The 22,790-nt window shown below is 39.6% G+C and overlaps 4 protein-coding genes across 7 annotated transcripts; 2 read left to right on the plus strand and 2 right to left on the minus strand.

The window, feature by feature from the left end:
- Positions 1 to 804: 804 nt before the first annotated feature.
- Positions 805 to 8,651, plus strand: hexb (hexosaminidase B (beta polypeptide)). 2 transcript variants are annotated; one of them, XM_007548875.2, is made up of 14 exons: positions 805 to 1,143; positions 1,293 to 1,444; positions 3,679 to 3,744; positions 3,957 to 4,003; positions 4,086 to 4,196; positions 4,281 to 4,382; positions 4,470 to 4,602; positions 4,677 to 4,857; positions 4,933 to 5,019; positions 5,099 to 5,171; positions 5,963 to 6,137; positions 7,688 to 7,778; positions 7,991 to 8,095; positions 8,178 to 8,651. In XM_007548875.2, the coding sequence occupies exons 1-14, from the start codon at positions 890 to 892 to the stop codon at positions 8,239 to 8,241; spliced, it is 1,641 nt and encodes a 546-aa protein (XP_007548937.1). In that variant the 5' UTR covers positions 805 to 889; the 3' UTR covers positions 8,242 to 8,651. The 2 variants fall into 2 exon arrangements, with proteins under 2 accessions (XP_007548937.1, XP_007548936.1); XM_007548874.2 differs by lacking the exon at positions 5,963 to 6,137 and adding an exon at positions 6,568 to 6,748.
- On the minus strand, positions 8,493 to 15,046 carry gfm2 (GTP dependent ribosome recycling factor mitochondrial 2). 3 transcript variants are annotated; one of them, XM_007548876.2, is made up of 20 exons: positions 14,796 to 15,046; positions 14,641 to 14,725; positions 13,778 to 13,823; positions 13,592 to 13,689; positions 13,387 to 13,512; positions 13,211 to 13,299; positions 13,029 to 13,117; positions 12,879 to 12,939; positions 12,544 to 12,729; positions 12,377 to 12,457; positions 12,135 to 12,283; positions 11,286 to 11,426; positions 11,112 to 11,211; positions 10,848 to 11,040; positions 10,143 to 10,219; positions 9,916 to 10,054; positions 9,675 to 9,848; positions 9,149 to 9,264; positions 8,884 to 9,066; positions 8,493 to 8,801 (listed from the first exon to the last, which is right to left on the minus strand). In XM_007548876.2, the coding sequence occupies exons 1-20, from the start codon at positions 14,835 to 14,837 to the stop codon at positions 8,673 to 8,675; spliced, it is 2,304 nt and encodes a 767-aa protein (XP_007548938.1). In that variant the 5' UTR covers positions 14,838 to 15,046; the 3' UTR covers positions 8,493 to 8,672. The 3 variants fall into 3 exon arrangements, with proteins under 3 accessions (XP_007548938.1, XP_016525345.1, XP_016525344.1); XM_016669859.1 differs by having other exon boundaries at positions 14,641 to 14,737; XM_016669858.1 differs by lacking the exon at positions 14,641 to 14,725.
- Positions 15,047 to 15,255: 209 nt separating this feature from the next.
- nsa2 (NSA2 ribosome biogenesis homolog (S. cerevisiae)) lies at positions 15,256 to 17,959 on the plus strand. The gene is made up of 6 exons (XM_007548877.2): positions 15,256 to 15,408; positions 16,069 to 16,256; positions 16,328 to 16,478; positions 16,576 to 16,755; positions 17,358 to 17,550; positions 17,715 to 17,959. Exons 1-6 carry the CDS (start codon positions 15,406 to 15,408, stop codon positions 17,780 to 17,782), a joined length of 783 nt encoding a protein of 260 aa, XP_007548939.1. The 5' UTR covers positions 15,256 to 15,405; the 3' UTR covers positions 17,783 to 17,959.
- A 334-nt stretch (positions 17,960 to 18,293) lies between these two features.
- LOC103135894 (torsin-1A-like) lies at positions 18,294 to 21,852 on the minus strand. The gene is made up of 5 exons (XM_016669819.1): positions 21,771 to 21,852; positions 20,814 to 21,100; positions 20,161 to 20,336; positions 19,396 to 19,523; positions 18,294 to 19,317 (listed from the first exon to the last, which is right to left on the minus strand). Exons 1-5 carry the CDS (start codon positions 21,850 to 21,852, stop codon positions 19,073 to 19,075), a joined length of 918 nt encoding a protein of 305 aa, XP_016525305.1. The 3' UTR covers positions 18,294 to 19,072.
- Between the last annotated feature and the right edge of the window lie 938 nt (positions 21,853 to 22,790).

The following is a 22,790-nucleotide window of genomic DNA, read 5'->3' on the forward strand; positions in this document are numbered from 1 at the left end:
CTCAGCATTTTAGAAGTGAGAATAGCTTTGTCCTTGGGCTGTTGTTCGGACCCCATAGTGATGAGATCACATGACATCCGGAAAATAGACTGAGGGAGACAGAGAACCATGCATGCTCACACTCACACCTGGTCATTTTACAATCATTAATGAACTCAGCATGTGTACTTTCATATTGTAAGACGAAACTAAGGCAGAAATTGTGCTAAGCCAGTTATAGTTATATATACGTTGCTAATATTTTATATTGTAACAGACATTGGAGTTAAATACATCTCCATAGCAACCACTGAGGTAATAACAAACTATTACTTCCTTAACTAATTCAAAACAGTGAACATGTGACGTTTTCCGACTCAGGAACAAACAGAAGGAATTATGAAATCTGTTTTCTGTAACATTGGAAATATACCTTTGTAAAATAAAAATTTTGTCACCGTAACACTGTGCAAGTATAATAAAAGATCATTTCAAGGGCACCGTATTTTACGACGGAATACGAGAATAAAGTCATAATTACCAGACTGAAGTCGTTATGAGAACTCCAACGTGAAAAAGCACTCTTAAAACTCCGATAAAATGAAAAATGCTGTTACACTGTGGTATTGCTTTAAGAAATCATTTTTAACTACGACGAAGAACTAGTACGACGGTACGACCTAGTATTAGGGCCAGACTAAGAGTAATTTAATTATGAGAATAGAGTAGAAGTATTTAAGATTAAAATTATATTTTATTAGAGCCAAATAAAAAAAGTGAAGGATGCTGCATCTACACACGGTCCCTTTAAATTGTTACTTCCGTGTGGGAAATCCCGCCTTCTCGTTCCCCATACAAATCTCTTGTCATTCTCGTCCAGGTCTTGTGACTTTACAGCTCTGCAGTAAACATGAACAGCCTACTGGGGTTTACGTTCATCTTACTGGCTCTCGGTTCCTGCCGGGGGCTTCAGGACAACGACGTCGACGAGGAGCCCGAGCTCGTCTTCCAGCCCTCCAAATACGGCTCTCTGTGGCCCCTGCCGCAGAACGTGCAAATTTCGGATGTTTCCTTAAAGCTGAGCTCCTCCAGCTTCAGTATTACTGATGCCAAAGAGTCTGGAGCCGGGGCCAGCTGCGGCCTCCTTCAACTGGCCTACAAGAGGTCTGGAAAGTTTGGTTTTTTTTCTGGCCGGAGTATTGCGGGGAGTGTGTGTGTGGGGGAGGAGGGGGGAATTTTTCTTTCAGTTAGTTACGTTCATGATGCATTCACGGACCCGTTTTGACTCTTATCTGCTGCATCTCTCTCCACAGGTACTATGAATACATATTTGGGGGCGCTAAAAAGCAGAAGGTGAATCGAAACGCGAGAGCAGGTCCCACGGACCTGTTGGAGCTGCAGGTGTGGATCACATCACCTGACTCGGAGTGTGACGGTTACCCCAGTGTGTCTTCTGATGAGTCATGTGAGTCTCTTCCTCATTGATAACATTTTTTTTGGTGACCAGCTCTTCATGCAAAAATGCCTTTAAATAGATAACATCATCTAGTGTACATAGAGCTGCATTTCAAGGGTTTGGAATCCTTTGCAAACCCTTGAAAGAGAGTTTGCAAAGAGAACTTAAGTTTTTATGAGCGAAAAACATAGGCAAAAGAATATTGCCTCTCTAAATCCATGTGCACAATTAAAGTTTGAACATATATTTTGTTCATGACTTATTTTCTGCAGGGTGCAGCTGATAAAGCAAAGCATTCCGCCTTTTACCGTTTCATTTATCCTTGGTTTTGTTTACATATTTTCTATATATCTGAATAGCAAAAACTCATTTGGTTGAACTAATCAAAATAAATAACATTAATATTTTTGCACTTCAACAACATAATGGCATTATTATTACAATTTTAAAAGGGTTACAGAGGATTTAAAACTACTGATACTGGTGGTGTAGATAATGTTTTATTGTTTTTTTTTCTTTTTAAATAAATACACAAATAAAAAAACCTTGGAAAATAAATTTCACTTTTGCGATCATAGCGTAATTTCAGACAAAGAAATACAAATTTTGTACATGTAGTCAGTGGAAAGGGGGAATATGCCATGAACATTAATAATAATTTACAAATTACCTGTCATTGAAAAACTGTCAATATATATTCAGCTCACGTTGCAGCTTTTCTAAAGATTTAGCTCCTACAGGACCAAGATGGCTTTGGACGAAGGTGAAGTGTTGTCTGGCGTTGGTTTGGCCGCATGTGATGATGGATTATTGTCTTGCCGAAAGCTTCATTTTCAGGATTATCACTGAGTTTTGTTTTTACACCAAGCCTACCTGGTGTGTTGTACATTCAAAAACAAAAAAAAAAGTGCCTATCTTTTTAGCTAATTAAAGCTTAAGGTCACAGGGAAAGTCCTGTTAGCCTTTTCACAACATGAAAACACGGAAAAGTTAAAAATAAAAATTACTGGCATGCCTCCCAAGCTTCTGGTTGGTATGTGAGTATTTATCAATTGAGACCTACCTGCGGTAACCGCAAGACGCCATTCTGTGCTGCTGACTTGAAACGGCGATCGTTGTAGATTTTTGCTTTGTTTTTATCTCCCTAAATTTGTGTTGCTTTTTTAAGACAGATATCATCCTAGTCTTGTGTGACACAAATCAAGTTGTTTAGCTGTGGAAAAATGGGTTATGTCAACCTGGGGGTTGTATGCATTTCCCATAGTGGGACTTTAAAGCACTAATTAGTGACTGTTACCTACAGTTGTTATGAAAAAGTTGAATATATATATATATAAAAAAAAAACTTAAGAGAAACATGACTTCATTTCACAGCTGTACTTTGAAATTGGCCTCTCTGTCTTTAAGAAGCTCACCTTTTACCCGAAACGACTTTCCCATTTTGAAGAGTGGCTAAATGAAGTTGCACATCATATCTGCACACTGGAAATGGGAAGTAGTGGTAAATTTTTAAAAAAGAAGTTCCTAAAAACTCATCAGCTTAAAAAATGTTTCAGTTGCATTTATTGGATTTAAAAAAAAAACCTAACCACAAATTGTGACCCAAGTTATTAGAAAAAAACCCACATAAATCATATCCCATTGAATACTTTAATTAAATGGTTTCTTAATTTTATTTCACCCTGACATTATGCTTCTGCATTAAAAAGTACATTTATTTCCAATTTTTAAAAAATGGTTCTTATGATGAAGTCTCCATTTTAAATTTAGTTAAATGATCTTGTCTTATTACTATATTTAAATGTAAAAAGTCATTACTATAGGCTTGATCTCTGCTGCCTGTGGGATCATGAAAATATTTTTTTGGAGTTGATCCCACTGTAGTGAAAAAAACTTGGCTAATGAAGCATAGGGAAGATTACCATCTCACAAGTTTACAGTCAACTTGACACACTTAGATAATCTTATCTGATGAATAAAAAGTCACATTTTTCGGTGAGCGATTTAGCTCCATTTGATTAAAGAGGAATTTGTGAAGAACTGGACAAAAAAAAGATGTGCTTCAGCTAGTGAATACATTTTCCAAGAATGGCAATCCTACTCGTGATGGGAAGGAGGAAGTAAAGATTACCTGGACAGCAAATTCAAGGATTAACCCAGACCAAATGTTTCATGGCTTACAGTCCTGATTTAACCTCCTGGAAAGCTTTACCGGGTCTTACTACGACTGTTTGTTTCTGCAGATGAGCTGACCGTGGATCAGCCGATCGCTGTCCTGAAAGCACCGAAGGTCTGGGGAGCCCTGCATGGTAGGAGTTTATTTGCCCATGTGCCTGGTTTTAAATCCTCATCAAATGACAAGTACATAACTTTTTTTTTTCTCTCTCTCTATTGTGAGGTCACAGGACATAAAATTAAATTTAGATCTTATGTCCTGTGACATAAGACGTGCAGGACATTTTTAAATGGGGTTTAACTTGCTTGGAATTGTGTATTTTATCTCTTCTTCTCCTTTTTTGAGGTCTGGAGACTTTCAGCCAGTTGGTCTATGAGGACGAGTATGGGACCGTAAGTGAGACAGATGAATCGTGTCTCTCTCCTTGTTGGTGAATCGTTTCTGGTTCATATTGTTTTTGCAACTTTTTTCCAGAAAACCATCAATTCAACAGTTATCAGTGACTTCCCAAGATTTCCTCATCGAGGCATCTTGCTGGACACGTCGCGGCACTTCCTTCCAGTTAAAGTCATCCTGACAAATCTGGTACATAAACCACATGTTTATGTACCAAGTAGTTAATTTATCTTAACTTTTTAGAAATGTATTCCACTTTACTTCACCCTGCAGGAAATCATGGCGATGAATAAATTCAACGTCTTCCACTGGCACATCGTCGATGATCCGTCTTTTCCCTACTTGAGCCGGACGTTCCCAAACTTGAGCCAAAAGGTTCCAGAAAAGCCTCATCATCTGCGTCGACCCAAAAGTTTCATCCCCCTGTATTGACATAAATGTATCCCATCACAATGTTAACAGGGCGCTTACCACCCGTACACCCACGTGTACACACCCGCAGATGTGAAAATGGTGATCGAGTTCGCCCGCCTCAGAGGCATTAGGGTCGTCTCCGAGTTTGACACCCCAGGACACACGCAGTCTTGGGGTAAAGGTGGGTTCTCTAGTTGTTGCCGTCCACATTTGGTTTCAGCTCCTACGTTCTCCTGATGTCCGCTTCCGTCTCAGGTCAAACTGACCTGCTCACGCCTTGCTACTCCGGCTCCACGCCGTCTGGCACCTTCGGACCGGTGAACCCCATCCTCAACTCCACCTACGAGTTCATGACGCAGTTCTTCAAAGAGATCAGCGAAGTTTTCCCCGACGCCTACATTCACCTGGGAGGTGACGAGGTGTCCTTTGCGTGCTGGTGAGGAGCCCTGATCCGTCTAATAGACCAGAGAGATGTTAGCGGCTGTTATTTACTTATTTATTGTCTTTACAGGCAGTCCAACCCAGACATTCAGAAGTTCATGGAGCAGCAAGGCTTTGGAAAGGACTACAGGAAACTGGAGTCCTTCTACATCCAAAAGTGCGCATCTTATTTTAGTTCCTTTTTTAGAAAATATTCATATATTTCTTTTTATTGATTGATTTTTTTCATACAATAGACTTCTGGACATTGTCGCTGCTACCAATAAAGGCTACATCATCTGGCAGGAGGTCTTTGACAATGGTGTTAAGGTATCCTCCATTTTTCTTATTTTTGTAAAGTGAATGTTAAATTTGTTACTTAAAATAGTGTAAAATGATTGTTGAACTGCAATCTGTTGTTTTTAACTCTGCTTTTATTGAATAATTTAGGAAACGGTTATGATATGGACTCTGAAGATGTTTCTAAGTTGTCTTTTAATGCTGTCCCACTATTTGCAACATTGTTACAATCATCTGGAGCCGTGTCGAAATTTTGTGTTGCATTATCAACAAGTCATATCAAAACTGCTAGTACTAGCATTTTTCTGCTGCTGATGTAAATGGGAGCATATATATATATATATATATATTTTTTTTTTTACAGCTTAAGCAGTATGTGTCAATTCAAGACAGCTTTGATGATTTGGTTTCTTGTACAAAAAAATGTACTTATTGCTGTTTTCCTGTTATTTTGGGAAGCTGGACAAAATATGTGGCTTCTTTGTAACATCTGTGCTAAACTCAGCTACAGTTCATTCTGGAAATTTTTGGGTATCGATTCAAATTTCTAGGCAGCTGCTCAAAAGCGGTTAGACTCAGATAAAACAAGAGTCTCTACTGACAATTTCTTTACAGTAAGTCAAGAACAAATCTGAAGTTGACTTAAGCTCAACTTGAATACATTGATATAAATAAAATAAAAGCAAAAAGAGTCTTTCCCTAAATATTTCCAGATTGATCTTCAGTTTTTCTTTTTTCCCCCTCCAACTGGTTGCCTTCTTTCTTTTTAAGCTACGTCTGCAGTATGTTAAAAACATCGGTTTGACTTGTAACAATTGCAGCTGAAGCCCGACACGGTAGTGCACGTGTGGATCGGCAGTGGGAGTAACTCGGAGATAAGCAAAGTGACCGCAGCCGGATACACCACCATCCTCTCCGCCCCATGGTACTTAGATTATATTAGCATTGGACAGGACTGGCTGAATTACTACAAGGTTGAGCCGCTCAACTTCAACGGTCAGTTTTAGTAGTTAATAATAATAATAATATAATAATAATGATGAAGATAAAGATGATGAATACTTCTCCCTCCCCCTCAATCATCTCATGATTGAGGGAGGGGGATCACTTTTCAGCTTGTTTTTGTTCAACAGACTTTAATGTAAAGAAACTGCACAGTTGTGACAACAAGTCAGTGTGTGAACATGGGGCAGTGCGGTTGGTGGTTTTGCTTCTTTATTTGTGTATTTCACCTGACTGGTTGACTTCAGTCTTTGGTTTCACAATGATCAGATCAAACAAGATGACGTCTGTCATCAGACGAAAGGTGCTCAGAACCTCTCCAGGTTCAGGGATGTTTTGGAGGGACCACCATCAGCAGATGGAAAAACTCATTGTGGTCTGTTATTTCAATCTGTCTCCCTCTGTGTGTGTGTGTGCTCTGTAGCTGAAACCAGACACACTAATCCACATTTGGAAAGGAACCCCGGCGGCATACCAGTCTGAGATGGCAAGAATTACGTCGGCAGGGTTCAAGACCCTACTGTCGGCTCCCTGGTACCTGAACCATATCACCTATGGCCAGGACTGGCCGGGCTTTTACAAAGCCGACCCGCAAGATTTTCAGGGTTTGTGCCTACATGATGTATATATATATATATATATATATTCTGGTTACGCCTCACCTGGTTGCAACTGCCTTGTTCCTGCACTTAGAAGCTAGCGCTAGCGTTGCCACACAGCTAGCATCTGCAGGAAGTTAGAAAAGCAGCGATTGGCTAGCGACCTGTGGACTTTATTTACTAAAGACCACAGGCTACTCTGTAACCAAGTCATGTGTTTCAACAGTCCTGTAAAATAAGATGTTTTATTGCTGCAAATGTCAAAAAGTCGAAAGGTTTTTCCAGCTTTGAGTCTCTTCGCTGCATGCTGACTCAAACGTGACTCAGCATGCAAAGGTTACTGGATCAGGCTTGTTTACAGAAAGATTCATGAATCAGATGCTGTCCTCCTGAAATAGAGCTGGGCAAAGGTAAATGGAGCAAGCTTCCCAGTTTGATAAGTAAAAATTAAAATTACTCAGAGAGAAATGTTTTCTCGCACTGAGATGTTACCTTCTCAAGTGTTAAAATAATTTTTAAAAAGTCAGTGTTAACAATGTAAACAGTGTTATGTACAGACATTTTGAGAAAAAACTAGATTGAAGACTTTGAGTTTCAACCAGTTGGCGAGAAAATTCTGGCTCAAATTTCTTCCAATAGGAGCCAAAACACAAGAACCATGAATGTTTAAAACATATACATTTGCATGGATTTGTGTCACTATTCTGTATGAAACGCAGGGAATGTGTCGATTACGATCGGCACTACTACGCGTGCCCTGCTTTATTATTCAGCTGGCGTTTGGCTAAAATGAAGCAAAATCCTTTAACTAAAACTGACATGTCCCAGTGTTGTCACTCCTGTGCAAATCTTTGTAAGCCTGTTGAATAAAGAGCAGGAAAATGTGCTTGTGCTTATGAAAAGGAAGCTGAATTTACTGAAAATATGCTTAAAAAAAAAAAACAGGAACTGAAGAACAAAAGAAGCTTGTGATTGGTGGAGAGGCCTGTATGTGGGGAGAGTACGTGGACGCTACGAATCTGACACCAAGACTCTGGTAAAATATGTCTCTTAGCTTAATTTAAATACATTTATTTCCACTTTTTGTCATGTTTATAGGCACAAACTTCTTTAGTGTATTTCTGTTGTGTTAAGGGATATCATGCAAAAATTCTAAATCCATATTGTCGACTCCGAGTGTTGATACTTTTTTTTTTCCAAAGGACTGTAATCACAAATGATACCAGAATGCTATTTTATATGTCTTAGGCCTCGAGCCAGTGCTGTAGCAGAGCGGCTGTGGAGCGCTAAAGAGGTCACGGACACCGGCGACGCCTTCAGCAGACTTTCTCTTCACCGCTGTCGCTTGGTAGAGTAAGTATCCAGATAAGTACGTAACGGATATTATTACTTATTACAAGAGACATTAAGAATATTTTCTTTTCTTTTCTGTAAGGCGTGGGATACCAGCTGAGCCGCTGACTCCCAGCTTCTGCCTGCATGAATACAAAGGCATCTGAGCGCTGACGTGCTGGTGTGGGAACCGAAAAGGGAAGCACACGCACTCACAATCAACCTGTATGCTTGGTTTGTAAAACTGGGGAATCAAATGAGGAGCTTCTGCTTCAGAGCTGTCACTGTACTTATTGAATGCGATTCACAAATCTTATGTTCTATGTCGATATGAATGATTTTTTTTTTTTCTACATGCTTTTGTTTTTGTTGGTGAGACTGTTTCTAAAGATTTCAATAAAATCTTGAAATTGTAATTGCTTCTGTGTTTTTGTTTTTATTAGCAAAAACCATACAGAAATACAGCGGCTGCGGATTCATTTAGCAGCACAACAGGAGTATGACATTGTCCTCTTTCAATGTAATCTCAATATTTACCATAATAAATAGCTTTTTTTTTTCCCCCAGAAAATGTGAAGAAAACTGTAAAAATGTGTTATCACATCAAACCGGACATTCTTTTAAGAAGTGCGCTCTGGTCATGGGGGTTCATGGCTTCGTAGGCGTCCAGCTCCATTGAGAAAGTGGCGTTTCCAGAGGTCACAGTTCGCAGGACCGTGGAATAGCCCTTTAACGTGTCAGAAGATTAAATCATTAAATGATTTTCAGAGAGCAGAAGCAGATATCATTTAAATCACGCCGAATCTCACCATCATTTCAGCCAGCGGCACTGTTGCCAGCAGCACCTTGTTGTCGTGGCGACTCTGGATTTCTCTGACGGTCCCCCGTCTTTGGGCCAGGTCCCCCAGTACCGAGCTGAGGTGCTCCTCCCCGACGGTGACCTCCAGGGACATGACGGGCTCCAGGACCTGTCCCCCTGCCAGCCTCAGGGCCTGGGTTCCCAAAGTGACACCGTTAAGGCCATGCCATCTACCGTGCTGCGCTTTTTAACGTGAACAAACGTTCTAGGTTTACCTTCAGCATGCAACGGGACACGCAGGCCGACACCATGGCCGGAGACGTCCCCGGCTCCACGGAAACGCTGTGGATCAGACAGGAGACGCCCCAGACGGGGTAACCCAGCAACGGGCCTGGGGGAGGGGGAATCATATTTGAGAACCCTAATGATGAATCAATATGGTTTTGATTAAGCTGCTTTTGTTTTTTTGTGTGTATTTGAAATATATCTACTCTAGTCTTCAGAGTTAAATAGCTAATCTTCTCTTTATATGATACAAGTTTTTCATTCTTCCTGTTCCTTTATCATTCATCATATTTTTTTAGTTGTTACATGAACTATTTATATTTATTATTGAGTGAAAGAAAGAAAAAAGGTTCCAGTTTTCAGCACATTTCCAGACTGACATCCTTAATTTGGATTTGTAATTTTTCTTCTTTTTGTCATTTTGTTGAACATTTTTACTACTACCCTTTGCCACGTTGTTGCGATAAAGATGTTTCATGTTTAGGAATAAGAAAGAATTATTAAAGCTACGCTTACCTTGCAGGTATGAGCTTTGCACTCCGTTTTCCACAGCCTCTTTTGTTTCTGGCTGGATCTGCACTTGTAGTTCTTCTGTAAATGCTACTTCACACGAGGCGAAGTCCACCGGTCTGACAGTCAGATCGACCGACGCTGCATGCCTTCTGTCCCCTATGGTCCGGTCCAGTGTGTCTGAACAAAGGCGGATTCATTAGCTGATATTTTCAGCCTTCCAGAAATGAATGTTGAAGCGGCGCACCTGCAGTGGAGGCTTCCTGGAGGATAGTTTCTCTGTAGGCCACCTGCAGCGGCCCGAGGTGAGTCTCAATGCCGTATTCTCGTCTGATTCGGTCGTGGATGATGTCGATGTGCAGCTCTCCCATCCCGCACAGGATGGTCTTGGCACCGGAGGAAAACGGGTTCTTTAAAGTTAACCTGCTGTGCTCAGAACAAAGCTCTAGCTGATCCAAAACAAACTGCTACTACCTGACCAGAATCGGGGTCAACTCTGACTTTCAGGCTGGGGTCTTCTCTCTGCAGGCAGTTGAGCGCATTCTCCAGATCTTTTAGTGAAGAAAGAATAAAATGTTTGAAAGACTGGAAAATGTTCAGGAGTGAAAATAAACACTATACTAAAATTTTTCTCTTCAGGGGAATAAATTTTGAGGTATTTTTGGTGGGATTTCATCCGAGAGATCAACACAAAGCAATGCAAGAATTGTGACGGGAGGAAAAAAAAACTATGGGATGAGAGTTTTTGTTGCAACACAAATCATTTTTCTTTTATTTGCCTTTTTGCTTTGCTTTATTTTTATGTCAAAGCAGGTCGGGGACACAAACATCCAGCGACTTTTCACTCTAGAACAAACTTTGGCAAAACCATCCACTGACTGGCTAAATACAGCAAAGGTTTTAAAAGAAAATTGTTGCTGGGAACAAACTAAAAACATTTCATAGACCAAAAAAATTGAAAATAAATTTGTCCCAAAAAGCTAAATAATAGCAAACATTACGGAAAACATCAGACTAATGCTTTGTATTCATGTTTAATTTTCATTAAAATAATGCGTTATTTTAATGATTTACTGTTCCGTGGGCAAAATAGAGAGAATTTGTGATAATAGCATTTTGCATTTTTAATTCAGGGGAAAAAAGAAAAATAATTGTGTGATTGTTGACCCTAGCACCGACCTGCCTGCTTGGCCATAGTGGGGGGTTCTATGGTGCAGAAGAAGACAGGATCAGGGACTTCCACTCCCGACAGGACGATGCCGATGTCGGCTTGGTCTCCACGCTTCATCCCCATCCCGCCGTCGCTCTGCGCTCGACGAGCAGCGGCGGCCGCGGACGCCTTGGAGGAAACGATGGTGTCTCCCGTGACCGTCTGACGTGAAAGCGCGAAAACATGAGCAAGCTCTTAATGTTCGAAAAAGGCGTGGGGAATAAACGGGTCACCTGCTTCAGTCCTACGGTCAGGGCGATGTTTCCCGCACTCATGGAGGGGATTTCAACCTGCTGGTCAGCGAACGGCACCAGCAGTCGGCTCATCCTCTCACTGCAAACAGAACGTTTCTATCACTCCGTATCGTAATAAGTGACGCCGCGGCTGGCGGGATGGAAACGACATACGTGTTGTTCCGGTTTATGTTGTGGACGGCCGTCTGTGCTTTCAGCGTTCCAGAGTAGATTCTGAGGAACACCAGCGGACCGCGCTGCTTGTCGTGGAGAACCTTAAAGGCCAAGGCGCACAGGTCGTCTTTGTACCACCGTCTGCTGGTCCAACACACACATATACTAATTTTCATTAAAAACAATAACACATTATTTGAACGTCTGCACTTTCCGTAATAAATTAAGAATTCAGCCCCCTCTTTTAGATCAAGTAAATAAAGTAAATCAATTCTTTAAAATAAAAACTTCAGAGCCACTCCAAATAAATATGTGCCCAATATCACTTGAGTTTTTTTTTAAGTTAAATTATTCATGATGACCCACAGTAGAAAGTTTATTCAGATCTGTTAAATATTTACATTGATACAACAAAAATAATTCAAAGATATGAAAAATTAACCTTAAAATATGCTTAGTATTTTACTTAGAAATTAATTTAAAAAGCATGTTCCTACAAGAATTGTAACCCTAACGTTTTGCAAAGAAACAAATGATTTTCTTGTAACCCACCACAAAGACATTCAGAATATTATCTACCACATTTAATTGAATGTTTTCTTGTCCTTTTTTTTATTTTGGAGAGGAACTATTCTTACCGTGATATTTCTTCCTGATTTTCAATAAATAAACTAAAATTGAATGTTGCATTTACAGTGTGAGATAATACTTTTCCAATAAAATATTTCCTTCCCTTATCATTTTCCATATCTTTACCAAAGGCAACATAACGCATATAAGGTTCTACATATAATTTGACATCCGTTTAATAGATAAAATTACTGAAAAGAGGTTTCAGAGGTCACTCACACCAGGTCATGGTGCCGTTCGTTAGGAGCGGGCAGGTAAGCAGTGATGGCGTCTAAAAGAGGCTGAACGCCTTTGTTTTTCAGAGAGCTCCCGCACAGCACCGGCACGCCTTTCCGGGCCAGAGTCACCCGCCGCACAGCTTCCTGTAGCTGGAATATCAGATTAAACACAGGTAAGTTTGTAAAGTATCATCACATCTCAACACAAAGTCCTGTTCTAGGTCAGTGCAATGGAAGACTTGCTTTTTTTGCGGGAACAGCCTCAAAATTGTCACTAAAATCCGTCAGCAGCAGCTCAGCAAATTCATCGTCCAGATCAGCCACCTGGGATTCAGAGAAGAAAAAATACCGTCATCAAAACATTATTCTTTTTTAAAGTTAGCTGTTGCTGCAGATTTCAGGATGTGTACCTGCTCAATGAGTGCCGTCCTCGCCTCATCGGCTGCTTCCAGGAGTTCTGGATCTTCGGATTGGCCGAGAGATTTGGCTTCAAATGTTCGTCCGTTGTCTTGTGTCGATGTCAGGTTCCACGTGAGCTTCTGATTGGTCAACAAGTCCACCACACCTGTGAAGTTCTTACCGCTGCCGATTGGTATCTAGACAGGGATGGATTTAGGAGAAGCTCACAATGAAACCTCATATTTGTTATTTACAAAGATGTTCATGTTGCAGCTGAAGACAAGAGTTGGAAATAAAAGGGATTTATTCAGTAAAAATGAACAATTTAGAGAGAATGTTGATGTACCTGCAGGAGGACTGGAGTGGCTTTCAGTTTCAGTCTTATGCTCTCAAGTGAGAAATTTAGGCTGTAAGAAAAATAAAATATAGCTCCATTTTTAATACCATGTAAAGTAAACCCACAGTTTGCAGAAGACAAGATGTCCGAGTCACTTACTCAGCTGTAGGTTTGTCCATCTTATTCAGGAAACAAATGCAGGGTACATGGTGCTTCTCTGCTTGCCTCCACACGGTCAGAGTCTGGGCCTGTTGGGGTTTTCAAAGGCAGCGGAAGTTGCTAATTACACGAGGAAAATCATTATTAAACCTAAAATGAACGAATATATCTGCTTTGCCAACCTCGACGCCAGCAGACGAGTCAAACACGGCAACAGCCCCGTCAAGAACACGAAGCGCCCGTTCCACCTCCAGAGTGAAGTCGACGTGTCCTGCAAACACACGAGCTCTACGCTTATTTATACTTTCATTTTAATATTTTAGGTTTAACAAGTTTTTTTATTTATTTATTTATATACCTGGGGTATCTATGAGGTTTATGCGATGGCTTTTCCAATCAAACGTGACAGCTGCCGACTGGATGGTGATGCCGCGTTCCCTCTCTTGAGCCATGAAATCCGTGACCGTGTCCCCGTCGTCCACGTCTGACGGAAACAAACGAGCCAACAGTTCAAACCATGGAAAACAGGCATCCACACACTGCTGTCTGTGTCTGAGACACACCTCCTAACGCCCTCGTGTAGCCGGAGTAATACAACATCCTCTCTGTTGTGGTCGTCTTTCCTGCGTCGATGTGAGCCATGATGCCGATGTTTCGGATCCTGCAGAAACAGCACAACTTAACACCGATCTAATAGGACGGGTAGCGAATGGCCTGTAAAAATTGATTGCTGAATAAAAACGCCTTACTTGGAAATGTCGGGGTTGAGCACCGTCCGCAGTGATTTGATATCATCTGTGATAGTTAGCAAGAAGGTAAATACTGAGTATTTGACTAAATCCAAGTTAATCAATGGTGTATTTTTTTAAGAAAATTTATAATTTTGTCACATTAATAATAATTGGAGGTTAATTGCTTATTGTGTACATCATAACTTACTGGAAGAAAAAAATTGTAAAATGTTTTAAAAATATGATTTATTTGCATAAATTCCTTGAATGCCTTGCAAATGTATTTTCAACTCTTGAACTTTTCATTTTATATCATTACAGACACATGGTGTATTTAATTAAATAGAAGAAAAACTATAAAGAATTTTCAAAACATTTGACCAGAAAAAGCATCTAAAAAGTGTAGTGTGCAAATGTGTTAACCTACTCTACTCTAATACCCTCGAATAAAATCTACTTAAATAAATTATTGTTTAATGAATCTGGAAAAGCATTTTTAGAGAAGCAGAGATCCACAGCTTAGGAGATAAAATCTGTTGACAGGACAATTATTCATTTTGTACTCAGCAAATATGGCCTTGATGAAAGAGTAGTAAGAAGAAATGGATCCTAATTTGAAGTGGTAAAGTGACAAAATGTATATATAACTTAATTCCAAACTGCATGGATTAGGATATTCTTGTAAATCCTTAAAGATCCAACACAAACTTTAAAACATTTTAAACAATGAAGCTAAAAAAATTCCCAAATAGTCTTTTTTTTTTAACTTAAGGAATGTAGTTATATATTCTGCTATAGTAATCCCGTTTAAGCTTAAAAGAAGACCTCCACAGTGCCCTTTAGTAGTGATGAAAATATTTGTATTAAGTTGTAAATCACACCTGGTAGAGCGACATAATGTCTTCTTAAATGCCAGCTCAGTCTACATCTGCAGCTCTGTGATTCAGCTCTCAATAAGCATCGACCCTATGAAAGACACTGTTATTAATCGGATCAGTTAATAGTATCATATATGTAAAATAATTATATGTCTTACCCATATGATCCCCTTGAGCGTCTGTAAGGCTCTGACAGACATCTCTTGTTATAAAAGCTCCTTACTGCCTTTCTGTCGCAGCTTTAAAGACAATGAGACAGGACTAAGAGCTGTCACCTCATTCGTTGCATAGGAAATTTAAATAATTTATATGAATAATACAGAAAAGCAAAGGTATTAAAGTACCCTTGAGAGCACAATCATTTTTGTTACTAAGTCTCGTTTAAGGCACGACTCCAAAATACATCCCCTGGATCCCTGAGGCTGTCATTTGGTTCCGCGTTTAGAAATAAATTCACTTTTTTTTTTCTTTTTTTTTTTTTACAGTTAAGTAAATTTAAGTATTAGAGTACATAACAATTAGATTAAAGCATTTTTCTACGGATACGTTTTATAATGTTTGACAACAAAGCCGATTCTAAAAAATTTAAATTTAAAAACGGATATGTTTCTTCAGCGTGGTGACGCACTTCCTCTACGTATCGGCTCCGGGGAAAACAACATCAAAAGAGCCCCAGCCTCAAGCAAAAACACCAAAAAACACCGTGCCTTCATCAGCCGTAACCACCAGCAACGTCTTTATTGAAACAAGTAACTTCCGAAGAACAACATGGTAAGAAACTCAGTCGTCTAAATGTTGTTTATTGGCCGGTATCAGACAATTTCACGCTCTAGCTTTTCTTGAGTTAGCTTTAGCTTTCGTCAGCATGTGGCAGCGAGGGCAGGCGCTACTCTGAACGAAGCTGGATTTCAGCTGTTTGTCTCAAAATCCACCTCATTGTGTTGTTGTCAGATCTCTGATGTCATTACAATATCTAGGGTATATTTTACACACGGAAGTAGTTTAGGTAACCAGTCATGGAAGGTAACTGAAAAATTCTGAACAAATATCGAGTGTGATTAAATATTTTTTTGCATAAGAAAACTGAACTTTGAAAATAATTTTAGCTTGTGATTTTGTTCTCAGTCTCAATGCCTTAAATAAATATTCATTTGTGTTTGTTTTTTGAAACCATCCGACCTTATTTCCTTAATTATTTCCTTAAAATGTCTGTTTTTAAAGGTGACATAGCTAAAGGCTGACAACTATAGAAATATCTGACATAAATAAACTATAAACTGAGCTTTTTACATTGAACTCAAAAAGATTAAGAACCTGTGATCTTTCTGCCACAATGTATTTTACAAAAGTTTATAATTAAATCTGTAAAAGTTGATTTCCGTACAGCCTCAACTGCAATGTTTGAACGTGTGTGTCCGTCTTGTTTCTCAGCCTCAGAACGAGCACATCGAGTTGCACCGCAAGCGGCACGGCTACCGCCTGGACCACCATGAGAGGAAACGGAAGAAGGAGAGCCGAGAGGCCCATGAGCGGTCCCACAAAGCCAGAAAGATGATTGGATTGAAGGCCAAGCTCTATCACAAACAGAGACATGCAGAGAAGATCCAGATGAAAAAGACGTGAGTATGGAGGAGGATATCCTGTCTTGTTTTGTTTTCACCCTTGTAACTTTTTCTTTCGTTGTTTTCAGCATCAAAATGCACGAACAGAGGAAGACCAAGCAGAAGGACGATGACAAGACCCCTGAAGGAGCCGTGCCGGCCTACCTGTTGGACAGAGAGGGACAGACTCGTGCAAAGGTCCTCTCCAACATGATCAAACAGAAGAGGAAAGAGAAAGCTGTAAGTGATGTTTTATGACGTGCACATATATCTTTTTTCGATTTACTTCTTTGTAATTGTAAACATTTGTATAAAATTAACATGATTGTGCTTGTAGGGCAAGTGGGAGGTGCCCCTGCCAAAGGTTCGCGCTCAAGGAGAGACAGAAGTTCTTAAAGTCATCCGAACAGGAAAGAGACAGAAGAAAGCCTGGAAGAGGATGGTCACTAAAGTCTGCTTTGTTGGAGACGGCTTCACGAGGAAACCTCCAAAGTACGAGCGCTTCATCAGACCTATGGTAAGCCAACCGTACAGGTTGAGTTAAAATGTTTTCTACTCCTTGGTACTGATGCACCGACTCACTTTTTGCACTTTTGATACAAATACAGATATCTGAGGTTTAGTATCGGCCGGTACCGATGAGATACAGAAAAACAGTGCTGAATTAGCTTGAAAGATTTTTCTTTCAAACTCAGACATAAATATACTGACGTACAAATTTATCTCTGTACCAGTACAGTGTACGTAAATGCAGCAAAAGCTTGACAAGCTTGGTCAAGCAAAAACAGCACAACTTTCATTTGTTTGGTCATTGCAACAGTCAATGTGAAATAAATAATAAAGAAACTGAAGCTGACAAAAACAAATGGCAACAAACATCTTTAAAATGGTTCAGAAAGTGCAATTAGCAATTCTAAATAAAATGTAAAATAAGTAATGAAGCATGACAACAGAGTAAAAGGCATAGAATTAGACTGAATTATGGATTGGTCACATGGTGACCAATAACCGATCTAAAATTATTTTCCAGTATCGGTACCGATACAGATTAATATCGGATCGGTGCCTCTCTACTCCTTGGTTTGAGCTCGGTCACCCACTTATCTGTGTCTTCTCTAGGGTCTGCGTTTTAAGAAGGCTCACGTCACACACCCAGAACTGAAAGCAACGTTCTGCCTTCCCATCCTGGGAGTGAAGAAGAACCCTTCGTCACCACTCTACACCACTCTGGGGGTCATCACCAAGGGAACAGTGATAGAGGTCAATGTCAGCGAGCTGGGCCTGGTCACACAAGGTGGAAAGGTTATCTGGGGTGAGTTCTTCAATAAGGATTTTTTGTAGGATGTAAGATAACTTCAAGTATAATTTTGTTTCTGTTTCTCTTTTTTACTTACATATTTCTTCAAAAAGTAGGAATAACTCTTCTTTTAAAACATCAGATCTTCACGTTGAAATGTTTTATTTTTTCCTTCTCAGGTAAATACGCCCAGGTGACAAATAACCCAGAGAACGATGGATGCATTAATGCAGTTCTTCTGGTATAAGACTCTCTACCTGCCTGATAACTCCTGATTACACCAAGAGGATTGATTAACAGTGGACCTACATTCACCAAACTGTTGGGAAGGTGGCTGGAGCTGTGATTGGCTACGTCTACTGCAGCAAAAAGGACACTCTGAAAGGAAATCGTTTGATATAAATAAACTTGAAATGACATCAGATATTCTCTTGACTTTTGCATCTTCCTTGTAAATTGTGTAACAATAGAATAAGAGAAATAACTTCAGATTATATCAAAATCTGCTTAAGAACTCAAAGCTGAAGCTGTTCATGTTTTTCATGTCAGCTGATATGTTCTTTGACAAGAGACTTGTCTCAAGCTTAAAGCTGTATTAAGCAAAAATAATCTAAAATCACAAAAATGTTATGACGATTGTGTGTTTGAAAATTATCTAGTAAAAATAAAACAGAAGCTGCCTCTAGATTCTGGGTTTTTGGAATATATGTCAACTTCTGTGATGTTATAGGCTGTTGGGATACAAAAAACATAGTTTATCTCCACACACGACATTTCTGAAGCTTATTATGAACCTAAAGTGAAAATGATAATATTTGGAAAGATCTGATCTTGATTATTTTAGTTTAATCCAGATCCTTTACATCTGTGCCGCATTCACTTCCACAGACTCAAAAATGGGAATTTCAATGATTTATTTACTTCTGTATTAGAGTTGCATGACATGAGGAAAATGCGTGATAATGTGTGCTTAAAATTAAATTTTCATCTTGACAAGGTCTTATCACAGAAGTTGCTTCAGGTCAATGTTTAGCTTAATGCTTTACCATCTTTACCTTCTAAAATATGATTACAGTGTGTTCCATTATGTACATTGCCATAACAATAAATTTACCCTTTACATTATAAGTAAAACATGTTATAAAGCAATTATCATGGTCTTGATTTTGCTTCCTAACACAAACCTGCTTTTGAGAATCACCTTATATATTTCACACAATGTAGCACTTCGATTGGGAATCATCAACCCAACACAAAGACTGTTTCCATTTAGGCGATCAGAGTTGATGAGACAATCCTGAGTTTCTTTAAAAAAAAAGCAAATCTTATGACATTTAATTTCACTTGTGCAATTTTTAGCAGTGTGCTATGAGATTTAAAAGCTCTGGTCATTTATTGAGGTAAATAAAGAGCTGCTGAAGTGCAAAATTCCTTCCAATAAAAACAGAAAAAGATGTGAGGCAGTTACTTCCAGTAGTCCGTTCACATCCGTCACATCACTTAGTGATTCATCCTCATGTTCTTCAGGTGTGCACATCTATCTGTAAAAGTTTAGTTTGTGCTGTACTGTTTTGCACCCTGTGGAAGAGAACAGCCTCTCAGGTTTAGGGGAATAGACCATATCTCTGGCCACCATGTTCGCCATATCACGGTTCGGTCTGAGGTTTCTGGCTCTCATCTCAGCCATGGCACACTGGACCACATGCTCGTACTCCAGAGGAAGGAAGGGAACAAAGAAGTCCACCAGGTTCTTGTCAATCAAACCTGTGTGAAAGAAGCCCCCTGTGGGACGGGAAACGGAAAAGGACTCTGAGCACTTTTACTTGATTTTAAGGAAATGGTGTTGAGATCTCAGCTTACCATTTTGGTTATTGAACACAGACAGGGAGAGTGTTTCTTCTAGGTCTTTGAGCGTGATCTCTTCTCGATATTTTCCCGCCTTCCTGAACTCTAGAGCCGTATTAGTGATGATGTCTCCTCCTGCGTTGCTGTCGGATACAAACCAGAAACAATACGTTGAATTTAAAATGAAAATCCAGAGCAGCCAATCGCCTTTTGAAGTCTCGTAATTACGAAACTGAGTTCACTTGTATAATTTAACATTTTATGAAGGTCTCAAGGAATATCAGAGAAAAACCCACCTCATGAAGACTGAGGAACACAACTGACAGGTTAGAGATAAAGACGTGAAACTATTTAAAAGCTGCACATCTCACAGCTGGGGTTCAATGCATCATCTGAGAAATGACAAGAGTCTATGTTTCACACAATAGCAGAGCTACCCAGTTAAACTTAACCTGAGCATGGAGGTCATTAACCACAAAAGCAGTCAAGAGCACCACGGTGACTTTTGAGGAGCCTGGAGGAAAACCTGCTAAGATGTTGCAAAGGAGTTCACACTGTAGAGGAAGCTCACCTTCCAGTAACAGTCAGAGCGCCAATGGCAGTATAGGTCAAAATATATTCATAAGGTGACTGTGGCTCTGTGGGTAGAGTAGTCATCTTGTGATCAGAAGGTTGTAGGTTTGTTTCCAGCTTCCTCCTGTCACTTAACCCCTCACTGTCACTTACTTAGAAAAAGTCTATAGCTGTCCTCCTTAAAATGTGAATCTTGTGTTGTCTTACCTGAGGAAGATAAAGATGGACTTCCCATAAGAAACCCCGTCCAGATTGTCATGGTAGTCCAGGTATGGCTTAATGCTGTCAATCAAGCCTGGGTGCATCTTGTCCATTTCATCAAAGATGAACATGGAAAGCTCACAGTTGGTCACATAGCCTCTGACCCACTGCTGCAACTGAGACTGAGAAGAAAAGCAAGGTAGCTGACTAAGCCAAAAAATAATAAAATTGCTAAATTATTAAAACGTGTAGTTATTATATATAGGAAACTTGTGATCAGGCCCGAAATCTGGGAGTAGTGATGGACAAAGACCTTAACCTTCAGAGCCACATAAATACAGTTACAAAGTTGTCCTTCTATCACCTGATGATCAGGCATAACGGGCCAATGTCCCAGGAAGATCTAGAGAAACTCAGCTCGTGTGTGTGTGTGTGTGTGTGTGTGTGTGGTGGGGGGCGGGGGGTTCAGCCGCACTGATTATTGCAGCAGTGTCTATTTAACAAAATGTAATAATTGTTCATTGCTTGCTGTTCGCAATATAATTGGTTTCAGTATTATGTTTTTTTTTTTTTAATGTGAAGCATTTTGAACTTCCTTATTGCCGAAATGTGCGACACAAATAACGTTGACTTGATTAGAGATGTGGGCCATTCCTTACCTTGTAGGTATCAATCATATGCCTATGCGGGAAGTGAAGCGTGGCTGTAAACAAGTGGACGAAGCGGCTTTTCATTCCGTTGGTGTAAATGCTTTCGGCGATGAGCCTGCTCATTACGTTCTTCCCGGTGCCGGTCCACCCGTGGAGAGAGAGCACCAGGGGCTTGTTCGAGTTCGTGTTGCTCATGAAGCCGTTCACAGCTTTGAAAATGATGCTGGACGCAATGTGCTGTCCGAACATCTTGTTGTCTAGGTCCGTCTGGAGCCCTGGAGAATTTAGACGAAAAGCTAATCAGGAGATTTGTGGCTGGAACCACATGAGTCATATAGGAAAGGTTTGCAGGAAGGCCATCGTTTTCTTCTGAATTTGTGGAGTAATCCCTGTTGTCTTGTCAATTAATAAGAATGAATGCATGGGAATACCTCATACAAGTTGGGCACAAAAGATTTGAGCCCTTGAGATTGAATAAATGCTTTCTAGTTTTTGTGGCAGCTGCCACGGCTTCGGTGGCAGATTGAATATTGAATATGAATAAGTTTATTTCAAACAAATAAAATAAATAACAAAAGCAAATTTAAAATGTCCTAAACTGTGGATGATGATCATCATCATAGAAGTGCTGCCACAGGTGCTGGAGCTAAACTCTGAATAGGCGACAGTTTTCAGATTCGCTTTCATAGAACAAACTCGTTCGTCAAACAGATATGTGAAACTTTAAATGTCGAACCACTCAGAATTATTATTTTTTTTACATAAGACGTTTTTATAGAATTAAGTTTGACACACACAAAAAAAGCACAACACTCAGAAGCTGTACTGCTTAATCAGATGCTTACTTGTTCTATTGAAGGATATCCAAACGGGTCGGCAGCTCTCTGAAGTAGAAGAAAATGTTACTCGATAAAATAATAGTGACACCAGCTACGCCAATAACCATTCACATTGCGGTAGTAGTGCCAACGAGTTCCAGGTCCACCGCCGTGCTGGAGCAGAGAAACAGCCAGATGAGCAGCAGGACATGTTGCTTTTTCGGCTGCATTTTGATTACCAAGACAAACTGGGACAAAACCGAAAATAACACATTATTGTGGCCAAGCGTCTTGAAGGGGAAGTGCTGTTGTTGTAAAATTGTTGTAAAATTGGTCATGTACGAGTCCAAAGGTGCCATATTCTGTTTTATTTACCTTAAAAGTTTGTGGCATGTGTCCGTTTACTTAGGATAGATAAATCATATCTAAAATGGGGGGTCTGTAATGAAAGGAACTTCCTTAAACTTTCCATCTACTAATCAAATTATAAACTATGTCATAAAACAGTACTCAGAAACCTACCAACATTTATTAGTCGGATTCATTTACTGCAAGCTGCTAGGACTTAATTTTACAATGTGAGTAAATGTTTAGAACAAAGTGGACACATTTAACATGGTATTTATGGTTAAACTCCAGCTCTGCTCATACACGAAAAATGGAAATATTTCTGAATCACCACGTGATTCAGAACTGAACAGTGACAAGAAAGCTCACAAATGTAATTAACACTGAACATTCCCTCCAAGAACTATTATATTTTCACAAAAGAAACCCCCCCCCCTCGAAGAAATAGCAGCACAAGACAACTTGGAAACTGACACTGGTCAAAAACACGTACAGCTTTTCAGATCTGGGAATACTGTTATTTAATCTTAATGCTGTTTTTAGCCAAACCTGTCATGACAATATATTTTACTGGACAATAAATTGCCCCAGTAATTATTGGGATAAATTATAATGTTGACCATTTTCAAGTAATATATTGATAATGGCATAATACACACTGAATGTACAATGCTAATTCTAAATAGAAGTGAGGTTGTGTCTTAATGTACTTAATGTGTATGAAAAAAAACTTTTTCCTACATTTTTCCTACAAAAACAAAAAACAAATACACTGCTCAAAAAAATAAAGGGAACACTCAAATAACACATCCTAGATCTG

This window comes from Poecilia formosa, unplaced genomic scaffold, assembly GCF_000485575.1.
Source record: "Poecilia formosa unplaced genomic scaffold, Poecilia_formosa-5.1.2 Scaffold28, whole genome shotgun sequence".
Taxonomy (NCBI): domain Eukaryota; kingdom Metazoa; phylum Chordata; class Actinopteri; order Cyprinodontiformes; family Poeciliidae; genus Poecilia; species Poecilia formosa.